Genomic DNA, 20392 nt, shown 5'->3' on the forward strand with positions numbered 1-20392 from the left:
ACACTCTGTACTGTCTCTGTCTCACACAGCACCTCTATCCCAAGGCCATACTCTGCCATTCAGATAAGTGGGTGTGCAAACTAGACACACCTGTTGCAGCCTGCAAGCTCAGCTGATTGCCAGCAGGTGAGCTCTACACAAGATGCAAGAAAAGCATTTAGCACATACATGGGAACTTGAGGGATGTAAATGTGACCTGAGGCAATATTAAAAGCAAACTCTAGACTTGGGGAAACAGGTGATAAAACAAATGGACATAGAAGCAAGGGCTGAGCTATCTACATCTACTGGGGAACAGGCAGTGCTTGTAATTCACTGCCTGCTCTTGCAATTTGAATATTTTTAAAAACTACCCTTCAAGGGTGCCTGCAGGTGCCTGTAAACTGAGTGCTGGAATGTCCTCTACTTTGGAGTTAGGTGCAGTACAGGTCCTTAAGCAGAGCCAGTAGTAGAGCAACACTATGAGCAAAGCTGATACCACTCGTGTCCTCAGCCCTCAGCAGATTTTCGTCTGGACTGTTGTGGCTTAACCCTGTTGGCTGCTAGCATAACACAGCTGCTCGTTCACTCTGCACTCCCACCAGGAGGGGGAAAGAATTGGAAGGGCAAAAGTGAGAAAAGTCATGGGTTAAGATAGACAGTATAACAAGAGAAAAAAAAAAGGGGGGGGAAAGGGGGGGGGTGAAGAAGCAAAAGAAAAAGAAGAAAAGAAGTGATATAAAACTATATCACTACAAGCTGATGCAGCAACCCTGATGAACTTCCCCTCAGCTTTAATTGTTGTGCTGTGTGGTGGGGGATATCCCTCTTGGTCACTCTGGGTCAGCAGTTCTAGCTGTGCCCCCTCTCAGCTCCTTGCACACTCCAGCCTACTTCCTGGCAGAGCAGCGTGAGAAACAGAAGAGCACTGCTCAGTATCAATTACAATATTAGTGTGTTATCAACAGTGTTTTCATCACACATCCAAAACAGAGCACCGTATGAGCTATTACAAAGAATATTAACACTACGCCAGTCAAAAGGGAGCACAGCAACAAAAAACTGTCAAGTCTGAATGTGCATTCATTCTCTGGATCCATTATCCACAGAAAGTTGTACTGCCATTTGCTCTCTGCTTGAGAAAGAACGCCAATTTGTTCAAGGTATTTTGGAGACAGTCTCATTGTTTTTACTTATGCTTGGTTTTCTTTGGGAAACTTGGAAACACTGAGCAAAGTTTGTTACTGCTCACATCTGCGTTGTGCATAACAATAATACATCGCTTCGTGGCAGCTGCAGCTCTAGAAATTCAAGGCCAGCCTCTCTCTTGCAAATGATATCCTCAGTGACACAACATGGTCCCAGACACATATCATTCCAGACTACATAATCCATCCAGACAATCTTCTCCTTGGAGCAGAAAGCATCTAAGTGTCTAGTCCCACAATATGGAAATGAAGTTTAGCAGTGTTAAACTACATTAAAAACCAGTTGAAACCAGTTCTACATATCAATAATATACTTTTATTTAGTAATAATGTATTGTTTGTACTGATAACATCAAGAAGCATAACCACTTCGTCACATAGGTGAGGTTTCTTGGAGCTTTTTGATCTTGAAAGTAGTCCATCTCAACAGCATTGTCCAGTACAAAGCCAAAAAGTTACAATAATATAATTTTCAGACAAGTCCACTGCATAGACAATATTCAGTTGTGCTTCTGTAAACCTGTTTGCATTAGGAATGCAAGAGACTTGCAAAGTTGCATTTAGAAGCAGCATCCCACTGCAAAACCTACCTATGTTGGCCACATGATAGCATTTAATCTTTGGCAGGGCAATCAAATTTCTGCATCTTCTGCTTCAGGTTCCTAGAAATATCTATATCATAATACACAATCACTTCACAATTAATACAGTTGCTACTTCATTGAGTTAAAGCTTCATGGGTCATGCAGAGAGGTGACCTAGCTGAAGTAAAGGTAACCTGGATTTTCAAAACGTTCTTGTTAATCTCCCTCATAAAAACCTAGATTCATTGCCATGAAATAAGGAAATGATCATTTAACAAATTAGTCACTGACCACCATAACAAACAGTGGGAGGTTGCCAGTGTGTTGCCCAGAGGACTCATGCTTGAACATGTAATTTGTATATTTATCTGTGAGAACAGTAAATAGGAAGGTAGTGGTTTATTGAACTACTTACATTTACAGAAGTAAAAAAAAAAAAAACACACACACACAAAAAAAAACTAGTAGAAATATCTTGTATAATACTAACTAGGTAATAAAGCAGCAAGTAAATTTCAGAGTCAAATGCAAAATAAAAATACAATTTTTATTAAAAATAAAATAAAAAGTCTGCACTTCTCTAATGGGGTCACAATTAGCTACAAGAAAGAATGGTTGTCTTTCTGGAACTAATTACAGGATCACTTTTCTGACCTACTTCGTCTACTTCTGTATGAACAACAGTTGTTGACAAAGCAATGAACGGAATGTTCAAAATAACTTTTTCTTGTTTCACAGAACAAAAGAGACAGATCACTGACAGCTTGAAATACTGTGGCTGAAGCGTCGTTGCATGCTGTCCTATTTCTATGCTCTTCCCAAGGCACCCACAATGTGCTACTGGCACAGATCTCATCCAACCTACTACCAGAGGTTGTTACACCCTCTGAAATGTGAACAGCGCTCAATAGAGCTTCTGGTCTACAAAGGTATTCTCTGAATGGAGGGTTCAAGAACCCTCTACGGTATTTTCGAAACTTTGTGCTAGAGGATTGATGTCAGATCCCCTAGGAATATGTATTTCTAACAGGAGAAAGGAAGTAAGGCAGGCTGAAAGCAATATGTGCTTACCATCAGCAGGCAAACTGTTAGGTGTCAAATACACTGAAGTGATTGTCTACTGCAGTAATTACTGCATGACCTTTCTTATGCTCTGAAATTTCTTTTTACATTACAATTCAAACAAAACCAGTAGGTGAAAGTATCCTACATTATCAGGAATAACTCATTCTCACAGATCAGGAGCAGGCTCTGTAGATTCCTTCAAAGTGACCGCAGTTAACAAGCTGTATGATATTCCGAGGTAAATGACTAACTTTGCCAAACCAGAAAGGTGGGAGAAAGATTACAGGATGATTATGTAACCTCAGAGTTAATTTTTAAAAATAATACATGCGACTCTAGGAGAACAGGAGATATTGCTGCTTGACATCCAACCTTCATTACATCATCTTCTGTTTTCTTCCTTTTCTCCTTTGTTTTACAATAATATATATATATATATATATATTTTTTTTTAATCGCCAAGATCATGTCAGATCTGTGGTTTCCCCTTACAAGGCTCAGTGTTTCTCCTTATCGCCAATTCTTAAGCCTGCTTTAATTTTCTTCTTTGCAAGTGTTATGAATAAAGGCTTCATTGGAAGAAAGACAACAGAACAAAAATATTCAGGTCAGCTGTGGCAAAAAGAGTTTTAGCATGTCAGGCCAACTCCACAAATATCTCAACAAGAGATAATAGCAATGGATTGGATTGTTATACCAAGATATTACGAGTTACAATGTGGTTATATTGAGAGTGTATCTTTGCTTTTACACTCTATATATGTACACCAAATTTGTAGGCAACAATATACAATTATAGATGCAAGTAAATTAGCAGTTTGAGGAAAAAACGTGCTAAAGTTTTGGTGACAAGTTCTCAAAGTCTCAACAAAGGCAACAAATGAAGAAGAACGTCAATATAGCTTTGGACTACACATAAGGAATTGCTGGTCTTTACACATTGTCTAAGAAAATAGCCTACTATCTTTTCCCCAAAAAGACTTGCCATATTGAGGGGGGGATACAATACTTGCTCTGTGAGGAGAGGCTGAGGAAACAAAATTTGTTCAGCCTGGAGAAGAAATGATTCTGTGGTTCCAGAAGCAGCCTCCCAGCAGCAATTTGGAGGCTACCAAGACACTGGCAGGCTCAAGCACAAGCTCAAGCACAGCAAAACAAGACACAGGTTCCAACTGCAGGTAAAGCCAGGGGAGAAAGAACACCATTATAGAATCACAGAATCACCAAGGTTGGAAAAGACCTAAAAGATCATCCAGTCCAACCGTTCACCTATTCCCAATAGCTCCCACTAAACCATGTCCCTCAACACAACATCCAGCCTTTCCTTGAACACCCCCAGGCTCGGTGACTCCACCACCTCCCTGGGCAGTCCATTCCAGTGGAATAAAATATCATTATAATGATAATTAAGCATCGTAACTGCTTGAAGAGAGAGGTGAGAAAACAGCCTTTGGAAGTTTTCCAGACCAGCTCTCAAGACTTGAGCAACCTAGGTTGAATGTGGAGTTGACTGTTAGATCAGTCACTCACTAGAGATCTCCTGTGGTTGCTTCCACTTAGATTCTATGATTACTAAATTTGATGCCCAGCATAAAGAACTGGATTATTTAGATTAAAAAATATAGATGTGAGAGACATGATCAAACTTCTGGCTAGCAATCACAAACACGACTATCTTAACTGCTAGCAGTTAGCAATAAAGAACACCAAAAAAGAAAAAGACCTCTCTCACAGAAGGTAGAAGAGACTCAGATATTTCAAAATACAAAACAAAAACAAAAAAACCCCCTTAGTTTATCCAATCTGTATCAAACTTGACAATACCGTGGAAAGCGCTCTCGTAAGTACATTTAGCGTACCCACAGAAGACATCAATCTCTTCTTCCACAAACATTTTGCTGCAGCATCTAAGAGCTGTTGTGCACTATGCCTAAGCAGCACAATGCAACTGCTGGCATGCCCATCTTTATGACTTTCAGATAATACAGACTTTGTCATCTTGAATTGCAATCAGGTGTACTATTTGCTTTATAAGAGTATTTTTTACATACATCGCAAGATGAAGTGCATTCTGTGTATTTAAGAGATTAACAGATTTTATTGTTTTCTAAAATATATTACAATATAGAGACCCAAGGCAGTAATTCCTGACAGATTTAGTAACCATTTTGTGAATGAATAATTATGTTTTCCTTGACATACATACATCCACTTTCAGAGCTTGCACATTTTAATGCATTGAACATTATGACTACGTATATCTATACATTTGAAAAGCAAATGACAAAATCCAAAACTACCAACAGTGTTTAATAATTACCTCAAAATAGATTTGTTAGCTTCATTACAGTGTAGATTCCTAAAGTAGCATATCTACTCACCTGATACTTGATTTTTATTTTTATTTTTTTTAAACACAAATCTGTTGTAATTTACAACCCAGTTTTAAATGTCACAAATGCAAACTATTTGGCACTGTTACAGACAACCGAGTTGTAATTGCAAACAAATGTAGTTTTTACAGTGTTCTGCTACAATAATCCATGTAAGGACTAAGGCTAGTTTATATGTTGACCCACAAATTTAACCACATTACAGATTTTGAGTATGTTAGTGTGTTTCCTGTACTTCTGAAAACCTAATCACAGAATATTTTGTCTATAGTACAGTAATGAATATGGCAAGAAAGCAGATTTAAATATACCTATAATTTAAACTCTTATAAGTCTAAATCTTATCCACATCAAAAGGTTTGATAACTAATAGCCATGCTCTTTATATTTTGGAATATCAAATTGTATGTACATATACACAACAGATAGCCTCTTAATAAAAAGCATTTTCAGTCTATTTTACAATCTTTGTTCAAAAAAAAAAAATCAGTCTTCACAGATTTAACATTTCAAATCACAAAAAAAAATCATTAGCAGTTAGGATTTTTTTTTTCTGCACTCTTGTGCTGGAAACAGATAGTATTCTGGGGCTTATGTATGATTTATCTCTTTGTTTATATAGAGCTACTTAAGATCTACAATGAAAACTCATTTAAGTGCCAAACCATATAAACAACATTCATAACAGAATCCCAACCCATGACACCTGCAGATATCTCTGTTACAAATAACCTTCTGTAACAGATAGTTATTACATATAATATCTGTTTTACAACTTTGAGTCATGCTGACAACATTGAAAGATTACTACAACATGGAAAGAGTTTTCATTCAGTCAACTGCTGACTAAATCTATGTCATAATTTAAGTATTATATGATCAAGCATACAAAAAGATGCTTACCTACATAGCATTTAAATAAAAAAATACTGCATCTTTCAGACATTGCTAAGAACAAATAGAAAATTAACTAGAATAATCTTAAAAATTCAAGTTGCAAGTTACTGAAGGTCACTTAAAATAACCGATTAAACATAACTCAGCATAAGCCACATACCTCGGGTAGGATGAGGCACAAGCATAGAAAATGCAAAAATGTTTAAGAGTCACAATAACAGACCATGTGGAAAGAAAAAAGCTTAGAAAGTATTTTTCCTATCACTATTTTTTTCTGCCTAACTCCTTTCATTTGCATTGTGCACAAGCTGTGAAAACCACATGAAATCAGTTCTATGTTCTGTCTTTAAATCACCACAATTTCAGTATTGAGCTTTCTCTCCTTTTCATGAAAATATATACACTCTATACATCATTCAACTTCCTCTTGGTTTAAATATATACTGTACAGGCCTGCGGAGCTTTTGTAATGCTTCTGTATTAACTTTGTCCTTTGTCACTGGATTGGTTCTACATAGTTTGCTGGGTATAAACCAACTTGCCCGTTGTCCAGACGTCCTTTGCACCAACCCTGCTCATCTTCGTTCTCCATTTTAGTTAACTCATCCCCTGCAAAAAAAAGCAGCACAGTTAAAAAAATCTATGAACTTTTAAGTGACAATAATAGAAAGCTAACATGACAGTTAGCTATTTACATGGCCACTCTTGTTCCCTTGCCCACACCAGCTCCCAGCAGAAAGCCTCTAATCTCTGCTCTTCACACTTTTCATACTAATGCCATTTACTGATTTGCACATGGGATGAAAGACCTCACAATTTCAGAAGAGCAGTGAGAAAGGAGCTACTTTGAAACAAAAACATTACGCTAACAGCATTTCAAAAAGGCAAATACCCTTTTAAACAAAATTAAAGAATGCCATTTTTTAACTTTTATATGGTGTTATTTTACTAGAAGATCAAAAGCTCGCATATAGCTAAAGATAGATGGTGAGGGATCTGGAGCACAAGGCTTACCAGGAACAGCTGAGGGAGCTGGGACTGTTCAGTCTGGAGAAGAGGAGGGTCAAGGGTAACCTTATCGCTGCCTATAACTACTCGAAGGGAGGTTGTAGTGAGGTGGGAGACAGTCTTTTCTCCCATGTAACTAGCAATAGGACTAGAGGGAATGGCCTCAAGTGTGCCAGGGGAGATTCAGGTTGGACATTAGGAAATACTTCTCCGATAAGGAACTGGAACAGGCTGCCCAGGGAGGTGGTGGAGTCACCGTCACTGGAGGTGTTCAAGAAATGTTTAGACACTGTACTGAGGGACATGGTTTAGTAGTCAATACTGGTGACAAATGGACAGTTAAAAAATGAATCTTAAAGGTCTTTTCCAACCTTCGTAATTCTATGATTCTATGAACACACAAAGATAGTAGTTGTGGACAGTAATACTACCTCTGAGCAAACAGAATAATCCTACACTGGCTTATTAATCCTACCACAACAAAAGGTCAGCACAAATGAAATAAATATTTCATTAGGCTTACTGTCAATGTATACTTATCTTAAGAGCTGGTGAAAGATAAGAACATGTTACAAAATGACATACTTAAGAATTCTCTTAAGTAATTCTTGCTGCTTTCCAGTATTTCCACAACCACTACTTAGGTTGTGACGCAGGAGAATTTAAAAGAACCTTATATCTTACTCCGTAGCATCTCTTCTTTCCTCATCTTTCTTTTAACGCCTACCTTTACACTGTTGGGAGTCGGTGCAGAATTGTAGGTGTAAAAAAGTTAACCAAGAACTTGTTTCCTAACTTGAATAGCAAGAGCTAACACTGAATATCCATTCAGGTATTTATGAACTATAAAATAGCCTCATTGTGCACCTCTAATCTTCTGCATTCTCAGGAAATACTTAAGCATTAGTCTGCAGACTTCAAGATGCCATACACGAGCAAATGAACGTCCACCTCAGCAAAAAGTCCACCAGGGAAATAAAAGGCCACATCATCTGAATTATTTTCACACAGACAACTTCTTTGAATCAAACTATTTCCATAGATGCATGGGATTGTATTAACCCATCCCTAATGGTTATAAATACACAAAGTATTACAGAAGTGTCAGTACATTTAGGAGAGCAAAAACTACCCAGACAGTATATATTGAGAAATGGAACAAGCATCATAATATATCTTCTATAATCGCTCTCTTATCTATAAAAGGTTAAAATTTCATCTGTGGAGAAGGATTCAGAGGTCCTTGTGGACAACAAGTTGGCTGTGAGCCAGCAGCGTGCTCTTGTGACCAAGGCCAATGGCACTCTGGAGTGTATTTAAAAGAACATGGCCAGCAGGTTGAGGAGGATGATTCTCCTACTCCACTCTGCCCTGGTGAGGCTACATCTACTGTACTGTGTCCAGGTCTGGGCTCCTCAGTTCAAAAAAGACTGAGTATCCCCTAGAGAGAGTCTGGTGCAAGGGCACAAAGATGACTTAGGGGCCTGCATCATCGCCTGTACGAAGAATGGCTGAGAGACCTGGGACTCTTAGCCATCCCAGGAGCCCTCAGGAAAAGACTGCAAGGTGATCTCATCACTGTTTATAAATATCTGAAGTACAGGAGTCAACTGGGTGGGCCAGCTTCTTTTCTGTGGTGTGCAGTGACAGAACAAAGGGCAACAGGCAAAATCTTGAACATCAGAAATTCCAAACAAACATGAAGAAGAATTTCTCTACTGGAAGGATGACAGACTACTGGAACAGGCTGCCCAGAGAGGCTGTAGAGTCTCCCTCTCTGGAGACATTCAGGATCTGCCTGGACCTTCCCTGTGCAACTTACTGTAGAGAACCTGCTTTAGCAGAAGGGTTGGACCTGATCTCCAGAGGTCCCTTCAAAGCCCTACAATTCTGTGATTCTGGGATCTGTAGTTTGTGAGTCTACCAGATAATAAAAGAAAGGTATGAACAAATACTTGACTTATGGAGATGTTTTGCAAAATTTTAAACCAGTGATGTTGGAGGTTTATTAAAGTATTATCACTGGCAATCATACGCACAACAAGATTATAACAGAAAGAGTCTTTACAAATGCATGGAGGATAGCATGTATACTAGCTCATTTTGACAACGCTGCCTGGTCTACATTTCCTGTAGCTATTTATCCTCAGCCATGGCAGAACACTAGGCATATGCTAGGTTATGTCCCCTGCAGTTATACGACTATAAAACCTCTCATAAAATATGGATAAAGTTATTCCTCCTCTTTGGGAGCCTACCACATTTGTTTGCCAATAGAAAAAAAAAAAATCAGGAAAGAAAATAACAACAACAAAAAAGCAACTGACGTATAATGTATTCCACTAATGGAAAGGCGAGTTTCAAGTCTGCAGAAAAATAGTACATTTGATGGACACTGCACAAAGCCTATATATTACAGCATGTGGCTAGAAGTGATCACAAAAGCTTTGTAGGCAAATTCTTTGAATAGCTAAGGACATTCCTCTGGAGAATATCCTCATACATTAGAACAGATCCCTAACATGCATTAATCGCCTGCTGACAGCTGCTTATGACTCCAGGCATAGTCTGCATAGGAACACAGGAATAGAACACATTCTAAACTGGCTCCTGCCTGATCCAGTCTATTGTACATTCAGTGTAAACCTAGCCACTTCAATATTTGTGTCTAAAAAACTGAATGTTTGGCTGCAGGCATTCTGTAATTCTTCTCCTGTAAGGGAGGTTTGTAGCCTAGCATGATCCCTTTCTTCTGATTGATAAAATCATGATCTGCTATTATAATGTTTTCTTAATGCTCTTCCTTCAAAGGTATTAAGCAGTTTTTAAGTTAGGTCTAAATACAACTCTTACTGTTCATACTCGTACTTTTATTCTACAGGCTTCACACTGAGAGCCACTTCATTCAAGTAGTTTAATGCTAGTCTAACAGCTGGTGCTAAACGTACAGAATGTTTAACTTTATATATAACCATTACGTGTGTAAAAGCATTACATAAATATGTCATGGAAAATCTTTGTTATTGTAAACCTTTGGAATGCCAGAATGACTTGACAGGTACAATATATAAATCTCAAGGTTAACTTATTTCCATCCCCCATCAAGAAAAAAAAAAGAACGGTTAAAATCTACAGCATGAAGAGTAGTTTCAGCTTCTGTGCACTTCAGAGAAAGCTCCAGATGCTTAGTTACTTCTATTCTTCTGTCAGAGTACAATTTAACAAAGTTAAAAGCCAACTCATTTCTCTTGTTTCAAAGTCCAAATTATTTGTCTACAAAGATAAGCCAAAGGTATAGAGTTTTACTATTAAAAAAAGGAGAGAAGTGAGTGAATATACAGTCTCACCAGGGTTATGGGACTTGTTTATTCATAAATAACACTTCCATCTATATGCAGCTCTGAGCACCATCTTTCTCCATTTGCAAAATGAAACACTAACAGTTCACTGATAAGCTACATCACTGTCTTATTTAAAATAAGAACTTTCAGCTCTAACATCCAACACCTACTGCAGATGAAATAGCATAATTCTTATGAATGCTGAAAGGGAAGTGGAATGAAGAGTTTTCTTAGACTTTTTTTTTTAATCACTTGAATCCTTGAATCCTCTTTGTCTTCTACAACTGAGCTAGCCAGTCATTCAGAGAAGGAAGCAAGCGACAAGCAAAGGTGGAAGGAGTAGACTGACAATCTAATCAATCTCACTTTTACAAACTGAAGTTCTGATAACCTACCATGAAAAAAACATCTTATTCTGGAGCTCCTGCTCAGCAAGCTTTTCATGTGCAGTTTGAGCAAGACAAGATAGATACTGGAGCTCAAACGCTGCAGATTTTGCCTTGCACCAATAGAGGGTGCTGCCTCTGGATTGGTCAGATAATGAAAAACACTTGGAGTCTCCTGTTAAAGGCTGAGGAAGACGCCCAGGCACTCACTCAGCACACAACTGCTGGTAGCCCAAATTTCTCAACTCCTACAATCAAGTAAAAAGACTCAAAGGAAATACAACATCTCAAGAAGGGAGATGTCCAGTCAGTGTACCCTAATATAATGCAAGCCAACAAAACCAAGTAAACAAGTAAAACACAGTAGGGCTACTGTGCATAGATATGCTGAGGAGTGTCGAAGGAGAAAATATTTATCAATCCATGACCAAGTGTCCAGCTTAAAAAAAAAAAAAAAAAAAAAAACAAAAACACCTTAGCAGTGTAGGAAATAAGAGTCTAAGAAGTGGATGCTCCCAGTTTAGACAGGAAAAAAATATATCAGTTGATTAGATATTGTTTTAAGATGCATAGCTCTAGTCTTTTCCTTTAAATAACATCTTTGTAGGGCTGGCATTTATAGACAGCTAAAAGCAGCAGCTGTTACTGTCATCAGCTAGGAAAAGGAGAAAAAGTAATCAACTGCAGCTCCCTGTTTTATTTAGCACAAAATGAATATCCCAAACAGATACGTTCCAATACACTCCAAACAGATTACAAGTCAGTACTTTCAAACATGGGATAGCAAGAAGCACTACCAGGAGTGTGGGTTAGACAAGATCCTGTAAGTGGAGTTGTACATTCAGAGAGACAGGTGACTACAGAAAATAAAGGAAATGCTCTGAGTGAAAGTCCTTATTTGCCCCATTTCTCCTTTTGATAAAGTGCTTTAAGAGCACACTGTAAACTTACCTGCTTTAAAGCTGAGTTCATCTTGCTCTTGGCCCTCGTAGTCATAGAGTGCACGCACTCTCACCTCCATTGCAGGAGAAGCATCTTCATCAAATGGATTGGTGTCTCCATTTGCATCAGTGGAAGAAAAGGGATTGTTGGACTCTTCATCAGACCAATCTGTAGGGTAGCTTTGGTTTTTTTCATAGCTGCTAACGCTAAAAACAGATTTTAAATTACTTTTTTCTGCTCTTACATGAAGAGGCTAGAAGTATCCCTGAGATATCAGTTTCCTTAGTTAAGCTTAAACTTCTCTGTAAACGTTGGCTTTGAAAATTTCTCTCTGCTTATCTTATCTACCTTTAGCTGGCAATACCTTATTCAGAAAAAAAAAATCACATTCTTACAGTATATTCAAAGTTAAAAAAATAAAAAAGAAAAAGGAAAAAAAAACAGAAATCAAAGACAACTTTCCTATGAACTCCAAGAAATTTCTCTAACAAGAAATCTGTAGAATCTATGAGATTATTTTATCTTTCTCTAGAAAGATAAAAGCTGTGAAGGTAGCACATAAGAGGAACTAGATATTTAAACTACATTCAGAATCTTTCTCTCATTCCTCCGTGCACCCCATACAATATATTTTAACTTTTTGTACTTGGCAATCCACCAATAAAAAGGGTTCATTACAACAGAGTGGCAACTTGATAATTTAAAGAAGAATTCACTGCTGAGTACGTGCATGTCATTTAAGACAATGATATCCTCAGGTAGGCATAATGAAGCAACAGACAGCGTTTTGAAAAGGTCCTAAACAAAAAGAAAGCTATCAAAAAAGCAGACTTATTCAGCACGAACACACATAGGAGTAAAGCTCCAGGAGCATTCTTGTTAGAAAAAAAAAAGGTCCACATTTTAAAAGACTGGTTTAGGAAGGAAAAAAACAACAGCAGTTCAGCTAGCAACTGCCAATAGGCCCAGTAGTTTCAAACCAAAGATCAAGGCAACAGATGCGGCATCTGTTAGGAGAGACAAGTTAGTTTACAGTGAAGCTTACAAAACCTCTCAAACAGACTTCATGCACCCACCAACATAGCGTTACAGAAGCTGAAAATTGAAAACCCTGGATAGAAAAAGTGTAAAAACAATTAAAACAACATTTCACCAACTTTTTGATCTTATTGTCCTCCTTTTCACTGACAGTACTCCCAGTATCTTCTTCATCTTCAAAGGGATTGTAACTTGATTGTACTGAATGCACTGTGTTACTCTGGACACTAAGACTGCTAATTTGGAAAAGAAAGAGCATTATGGTGACCCTATCTGTTTAAGAGTAAAAACACTCATTCGTGTCCCACTAAGTAATTTTTTAGAAGACCCTTTCTCCAGCCATTAAAAAAAAACAAAACAACAAAAAGAACCAACAACAACAAAAACAATTAAGAGTAGCATAAGACCTAAGAAAGTTCTGACAGTCTCACAATATGATACACTCCTCCAGAACTACAGACATTACTTTCTAAGGAAGCTGTTATTAACAGCCACGTATAAATGGCATCCAGATTAGTCACTAAGCATTTTGCAAGCTAAGATTTCAAAGAAAAATTGTCATTTCCACAGACAGAAAAACAGCAACAGACCAACCTCCCCATCAGCTACACAGTTCAGTTTCTTATAATCCACCGTGGAGAGACAAATGTAAAATGGAGAAATAATCACCAAAATATTTTGTGAGCTGCAGGAAGCTATTTTAAGAATGCTCACAGACAAGTAACATTTAATTGGCCATTGATCCTATGTCTCTGTTACCTTAAATAACTACCATAACTAAAAATAAAAAAAAATAAATACCTGCTATGTTTGTTAGGCTGTGAAGCTTGATCTCCTGTCTGATTAATACCGGTCAGAGTCACTCCATCAGAAGCTTTCTTCTTTTCTCTTCTGCTGAGAGTGCGATTCAGATCTGCAGACCACTCCTATCAATGAATGTAAAAAGCGATTGAGAAATGTAATGGAGCACTAATTATCACATTTAATTTTTCAGACTGTGTTATGAAGCATATATTCATACAGCCTTACAAATAGTTATTGTAAAGACAAGTTACTCTACGTGTTTTGGTTATGGTCCTCTTCTAGTTCCTATCTTAGCAACGCAAACAAATCTTTGCTACTCACAAATCCCCAAGTGACCTGTACTTCCCTGCTTAGCATTCTGCACACCTTGAAAAGACTTAAAATACCAGACATCTGGAGAAATCAAAGGAATTGCTCAGTGCAAGTTGTTAAAAGTTGTATTGAGAACATTTACTGTTTCAAGTAATGCCAAGACATCTGGCTTTTTAAAATTAAATTTTAGGTTTACCTTTTGAAGCATTACAGCCTACTTTAAGATACAAGTTTACTTCTCAAGAAGTGCTGCAGGATTGACCGACAATGGAGCTCATTTTTCATGTCATTGTGTATAACTTCTCCTGTCCCTAAAATGTGAATGAGCCCTTAGGGTACTGCACTCAAATATTTTGTCCTTAAAAGCCAACCAAAAGAGCTCAAATCAACACAACTGTTGACAGCACTCATGATGTCATTTGTTAAGTATCCCCTCCTTGATGTTCTGAATCACTGAGAAGTTTCAGAAGGCAGATAAACAGGCATGGTGAGAGCTAAACACAAGTTACACCTTTCAAGTCAAACTAGGCCACGTACAGATATAAAACAGAGAACAGAGAGTAAACTGGACACAAGCAAATATCCTATGCTTAGACAAGTTTCATCTCAGAAAACAAGTTGAAAATTCAGGAGATGGTTTACTATCCAAAAGATAAACTTTGAGACATTAAGAAGAAAATGAAGAGTTTGTGAGATGTTATTACTACTTGTTTACACAAGTAGCATGGCCAGCCATGAGTGATTTCTGGCCAACTTTTCAGAGGTACCTCTTTATTTTAACCTCTTACAAATACAAATGGATTTTAGAGTTACCAAAATATAAAGACCACTGACCTAAGTACATTTGTACTTTATAATGACATTTCATATTCATTTGATCATGATTTTTGTTTTTTACTTACATCATCCTTGTAGCATGCAAATGAAAAAACACTTGATTAGAAAAACAGTAACAACGGAATTTCATGTATTAATTATGATGTTTATGAAAATGGATGGTATTTCCCCACACAGAAGCAACTGTAGTTCAGTATTTCAGGCAAAGAAATTCTGCAGTACTAATATGAGCTTTGTTCCCCAAATCTTACAATTAGAAGTTATTCAACGTTTACTTTACACTCAATAACTGAAGTTTCCACTCCATTAATTGAAAGCCCAGAAATTATTTCAATTGAACTTATGATTCTGTACAGAAATTCATTCCAATTCCAGCCTTTTGATAATCTGCTAGTATGATTCTGCACTGACAGAATTTGGAACATGTTTCTTGTAAGCTAAGTTAGCAGAACACTCCTCAGAAGCTTCCCTTTCCTTTCAGAACTGAATCCAGCAATAAAATAACTGCTGCAAGGTAGGACTTTTTAGGATTTTTTTTTTTTTTTTTAATATAATGGTACCAGAATAACTAGTTAAAGACTTCTACATTTTCAGAATCAATTTGAAATATTTTAACTATTTCAACAGCCTTTGCTGTCTACTCAATAACAAGGAAATTCCAATTTAAGTCTGACACCAAAAGGGAGAATCAGATACTAACAACTTCAGTAACGACTTCATTTTAAAAGAAAAAGTCTGCTTTTACCTCTCTACTCTTTAAATTGGTGTTTGATATAATCACCTCCAAAAGCAGAGGCTGAGGGAACCCAATAGAAACAAAGAAAAACTATTAAGATAACAAAATTAACTGCTAGAAGTTGTTTGAGTCTAAGAGTCTCACCAGAAAGGAACATGTCAAAAAGGAAACTGGAAAAGAAAAAAAAACAAAAACAAGTGTGGGCTTTCCATACTCTGATCTTACCTCAAACTGAGGCCAATTCATTGACATCCCTGGACCTTGATTAGCTCTGAACCACCGCAAGTCTTCAACAGCATCTGCAGTTTTTATGTTCTGTTCCAGTTCACGGTAGATATTTTTGTAACTGCAAAACAAATTTATCTTCAAATTCAGCACAAATGTAGAAACATGGCAAATTCCCTAGACTCATTTTATTTATATTATATAAATATATTTACATATATATATAAACAGTATTGAAAAAATACTGCGAGACAGACTTTAAAACTGTGGGACAGACCCATTAACTGCCTGTAAAAAACAGTGAAATAACATCCTTATTTGAAAGATGGATTACTACTCTCTTGTAAAGTATCTTAAATAGTTGTCAGTAAATGTAGTACTTAATTCGGAATGTATTTGAATCACCAAATGTCAACCTTGAACTTTCTTGAATTTAAAAGTTTGCCTACAACATAATAGGAACTATTTTCAGTGTTAATTTCACAGCATTCTGTGTGGAGCCAGGAGTTGCACTTGCTGATCTTTATGGGTTCCTTCCAACTCCAGATATTCTGCAATTCTATGAAATTCCTGTCTTAATCCAATTAGACTTATAATTCCTTATGAAAAATAAAAGTCTCCAACCTGAAGCAGAGTTAAATGAGTTAAAAAGACAAGAAAATGTGCATTTCTTATACCTGCTAACAGCTTTTACTGTTTTAGATACTGTGATCTTAATAACTACACTATTTACATAAAACATCAAGTGCTATATAAAAGAACCTTGCTGCATCTACTCATCTTTCGGCCTAATTCTTCTTCATTTAAGTCGAACTCTTAACGATGAAGGATTACACAGACGTCACGCTGCAGATACGATTCTGATCCCCTGTCCTAAACCACACACGATATGCTTGCTCTACAGACTGACTACAAATATAACAGCCTTCTTTTTTAACAAAAGGATCAATATGGTGTAATATGAACCTAGATGAAGAGGTGTTAATACAACAGATACAACGTCTTAAAAGTGACGCAGAACTATGAGTCCATTGACAAGCTAGAGGGATTTTAATGAAACCCTACCAGACCACAGCACACAAACTCTAGAATTCTAAGAACTTCTCTGGAAGTAATGCCTCGTATTCTGTGTTGATTTGGGGCATCAGAGGTGGATGTTAATGGTATAACAATAGAGGCTGAACCTTCCCATCAGTAGTCCCTTACATTTCGTTGCTTTGTGACAAATGGCAACAGAGGGACAGTGTGACAAAATGGTGTTCGACATGCGTGCATGAAGCAAAGAGGAGCCATTGAATTACTCCATGCAGAAAAAATGCCACTGACTTTCACTGATGTTTGCTGAACATTTATGGAGACCAAACAGTAGATGTGAGCACAGTGTGGTGGTGAGTGGTGGCTTTCAGCAGTGGTGACAGCAACAGTGGTACACCTTTGCTGGTACAGATTTTTATGAGCACAGCACACAAACTCTTGTTCACCACTGGCAAAAACACATAGCTAGGTGATGACTGTGTTGAAAAAGTGTTTTGTAGCTGAGCATTTGCTCTACCAAACAGTGTTTTATTGCGCTCTTTTTAGCTCTTGCAGTTTGCGTGGAAATAAATAGGAGGCATTACTTTTGGAGTGATCTACATATCTCAACAATGAAGGTTTACCAGTTCGTTCAGTACCTCTGAAGATAACTAGTAAATGCTAGGGATAGATGCTAACCAGATACCAGACAAGACAAAAAAAAAAAGTATTCCATTTTTAGTAAATTGAGCAATTAAAATTAAGTCATTATTTTAAATATTAAAATTAAGTCAGATTTTAAACCGACCTACTTGAAGCATGGTTTATTTTTTTGCTCAGAAGCAAAAAAGCACTAATAAAAGTATTAAGCACTAATTTTGAGGTCTTGCACAGTTTTACCTTGCAACATTAGACAAGTCAAGGTGTTTTTGAACTTCCAGCAACACTTCTCGAAAGAAACGTAAGCGTTTTTCCTCAAACTGCTGACACTGTTCAAATACCTGCTCCATGTTCTCCATGTACTGAGGAGTGGCATTATCTAATTCTTTCAGTGATTTTTCATACTTTTCTTTTGTCTGAGATAGAAGGAATAAAAAAGAAATCAATTAGCAATACTTTTATTACAGTCCTACAAGACCCACAAGTATAGTAATAGGCAAGACCTGGACTAAAATACACCAAATCGCATTCTCTTTGCATTACCACCAGTACCTGTTTGATCATGGTGAGAGTTAGCTAACAAAATAACCAAACAATTCCAATAAAGGCCTAAGCCTCCTCTCCAGCTTCTTAAAAGAAATTATGAAAAACGTTAATGTGATCTTAAAGATAAAAAACAAAGAAGGCGTTTAGTATAAGAGTAAGTGGTCTTTCAATTTACAGGGTCTTAGTTAAAGATCGTCAAATAATTTCCAAGTGTTAGCATTCCCCCTTCAGCAGTTTATGTAGTTCACTGTGAGTTACAAACAGAAAAAGGTATAATTGCATACATTCCTGTGAACATAAGCCATAAATCTAGTGAGCTCAGTTAACACGATTTTGGACTCTAGATCGACTTACAGCAGTAGTTCAGAGATATTAAGAGATCCCAGCAAAGATAATGTTGGCCATCCAGATCACACAGCAACATCACAAAGGGAAAATTATTTTTTTTGAAAAGAAGTCACACATTTACTTCATTTAAATAGACTGCATCAGCTCCATTTCCTTAAATAATAATTTTTTAAAAGTGCACATTATGCAATCAGGAATGATGACGACTTTAGATGCCAGCACGCTTTAAGCATCTATCTCACGTTCTCTCAAATGAAATAACTCAGTCCTCACTACCAAATATGAATAACTCTTGTATTATTCTGTTTCTTTCCCTACTCGAAGCACTCAGATAAAATAGAGGTGATATGATCTGTTCTTCACAAAAGAACATAACAATGACATACTTTGTCGAAAATCCCAAATTCTGACATAGGACCATAACAGACTAAGCTGTGCTGCAGTCTACAGCACATTCAGGAGGACAAAAAATCTTTAGATATCGGCAAGTATATATTAGTCATACCTTTAGCACATCTTGTTTGCTTCTCTCCACTTTGTCTTGTAATTTCTTGAGTTGTTCAGGATTTAACGCTGGATCAGCTTTGCTATTTGTCTCTCTAGATATAGCCAGTTTCTCCTCTTTACAGGCTGCATGATATGCTTTCTTTGCAGCTTCCACCTAGAAAGATAATTTGAATTTCTGCATCTGTGACACTTTAAACAACAATTGTGATGGTTTTGTTTCAGGATGGATTTTTTTTCGTTTGGTTTGGGGTTTTTTTTGGTACACTTCTTATTTAGGCCAAGGGTTGAACACTACACAATAATCAATGTAAGGAAATTATTACAGCACTTTGAAATCAACGTATTTCACCATACAACAAATACCACTTATAAAAGCTTGGAGAAGTGAAGTAAGACTCAAGAAAGGTTTACAGGAAGTCTGAAGTACAACAAGTTTTCCTTGTGCCCATGTTCCTCTGCTCCCCTTCTTCTACAAACCTGTTATTTAAGAACGTTGCGGGACAAGAAGAAAATTTGCAAATGCTTTTCCCCTGATCATTTCTTTGAACAATACGTAACTTTCCAGTGCAGAGGACCATGTGTTATTGAAATAACTTAAATTCCACTTTTTCCAGATTTTCAGTGAAGACATGAAGATTAAGAGAGACCAAAAGAAAATACTGATTCTCAGAAGAGGACAGAAAGCAAGAGATCTTTTTGAGAAAGGAGGGTCCAGCAGAGAAAATAGGGAGTTTACTCCCTTACAGAGATTTGAGACATTAATATATTGTAACACAAGATATCTAATACATAATCTACTGCTGTACCTCTTTCAGCTTTTTTGCCCAGGGTTTCTGAGCTTTCCTAAATCCATCTTCTGCTTCTTTGGTTTCCTTAAATCCTCCCATCATTTGCTTATGAAAGGCTTCCTTCTGCCAGTTCTTGATTTTTTCAAAGTCTTCATTCATCAGTGAACCTTTTACTTCTAGATGTAGTTCACTCACTTTTTCAGCTTCTGACATAAAAGCACACCAAGCCCTTTCTACTGTTCCATACTGTGGGCCTAAACACAACAGAAAGTGTCATTCTCAATAACCATCACCCACATGGAACTATATTCCCAAGAGACTACCTGAAGCTGTTGACTTACATTCATTTCTAAATAGGAATTCCTAGATAATTATGCAAATCTAGAAAAGGGATTTTTTTTTTAATACAGATATTTTTAGAATATAACATGTTAACATCATACTTAAATAATATTCATTTAGTCTGGCCTGCATCTCCCTAAACTGCAATTCCCAGTTACACTTATTAGCTCCTGTTTGAACTGCCTTCCATTTCTCAACATATTTTTTGAAGCACGGACAACCAGGAAAAGAAAAGCTAACTCAGAATATACTAAAATGCTATCAGATCAGCCTTTCATTAAAACACTACTTTTCTATTATTGGTTCCCCAACAACCACTGACACCTTTTTAGACAGACATACTTTTCAAACAGTGTGTTCTCTACCATTATTTAGCTAGAAGCAGCTAATGTGTAGAACTGACTTTATTTGGATACATCAACACTGGAGGCA

At 37.0% G+C, this 20392-nt stretch overlaps 1 protein-coding gene across 9 annotated transcripts in view; it reads right to left on the reverse strand.

Annotated features, from left to right (window-relative positions):
• Positions 1 to 5712: 5712 nt before the first annotated feature.
• Positions 5713 to 20392, reverse strand: part of PACSIN2 (protein kinase C and casein kinase substrate in neurons 2) — a 57859-nt gene continuing 43179 nt past the window's right edge. For 7 of the 9 annotated variants that reach the window (XM_042835164.1, XM_042835166.1, XM_042835169.1 and 4 more), the window contains exons 5-12: positions 19637 to 19872; positions 18829 to 18984; positions 17670 to 17845; positions 15756 to 15876; positions 13643 to 13767; positions 12961 to 13077; positions 11813 to 12009; positions 5713 to 6735 (exon numbers count right to left, since the gene is read on the reverse strand). In XM_042835164.1, coding sequence (XP_042691098.1) covers positions 6623 to 6735; positions 11813 to 12009; positions 12961 to 13077; positions 13643 to 13767; positions 15756 to 15876; positions 17670 to 17845; positions 18829 to 18984; positions 19637 to 19872 — 1241 coding nt within the window. In that variant the 3' untranslated portion in view covers positions 5713 to 6622. The remainder of the gene's footprint in view (positions 6736 to 11812; positions 12010 to 12960; positions 13078 to 13642; positions 13768 to 15755; positions 15877 to 17669; positions 17846 to 18828; positions 18985 to 19636; positions 19873 to 20392) is intronic. The other 2 variants (XM_042835172.1, XM_042835173.1) reach the window with 2 other exon arrangements.

Source organism: Centrocercus urophasianus, unplaced genomic scaffold, assembly GCF_019232065.1.
Source record: "Centrocercus urophasianus isolate 14NV4802_14NV808 unplaced genomic scaffold, USGS_Curo_1.0 seq_5, whole genome shotgun sequence".
Taxonomy (NCBI): Eukaryota; Metazoa; Chordata; class Aves; order Galliformes; family Phasianidae; genus Centrocercus; species Centrocercus urophasianus.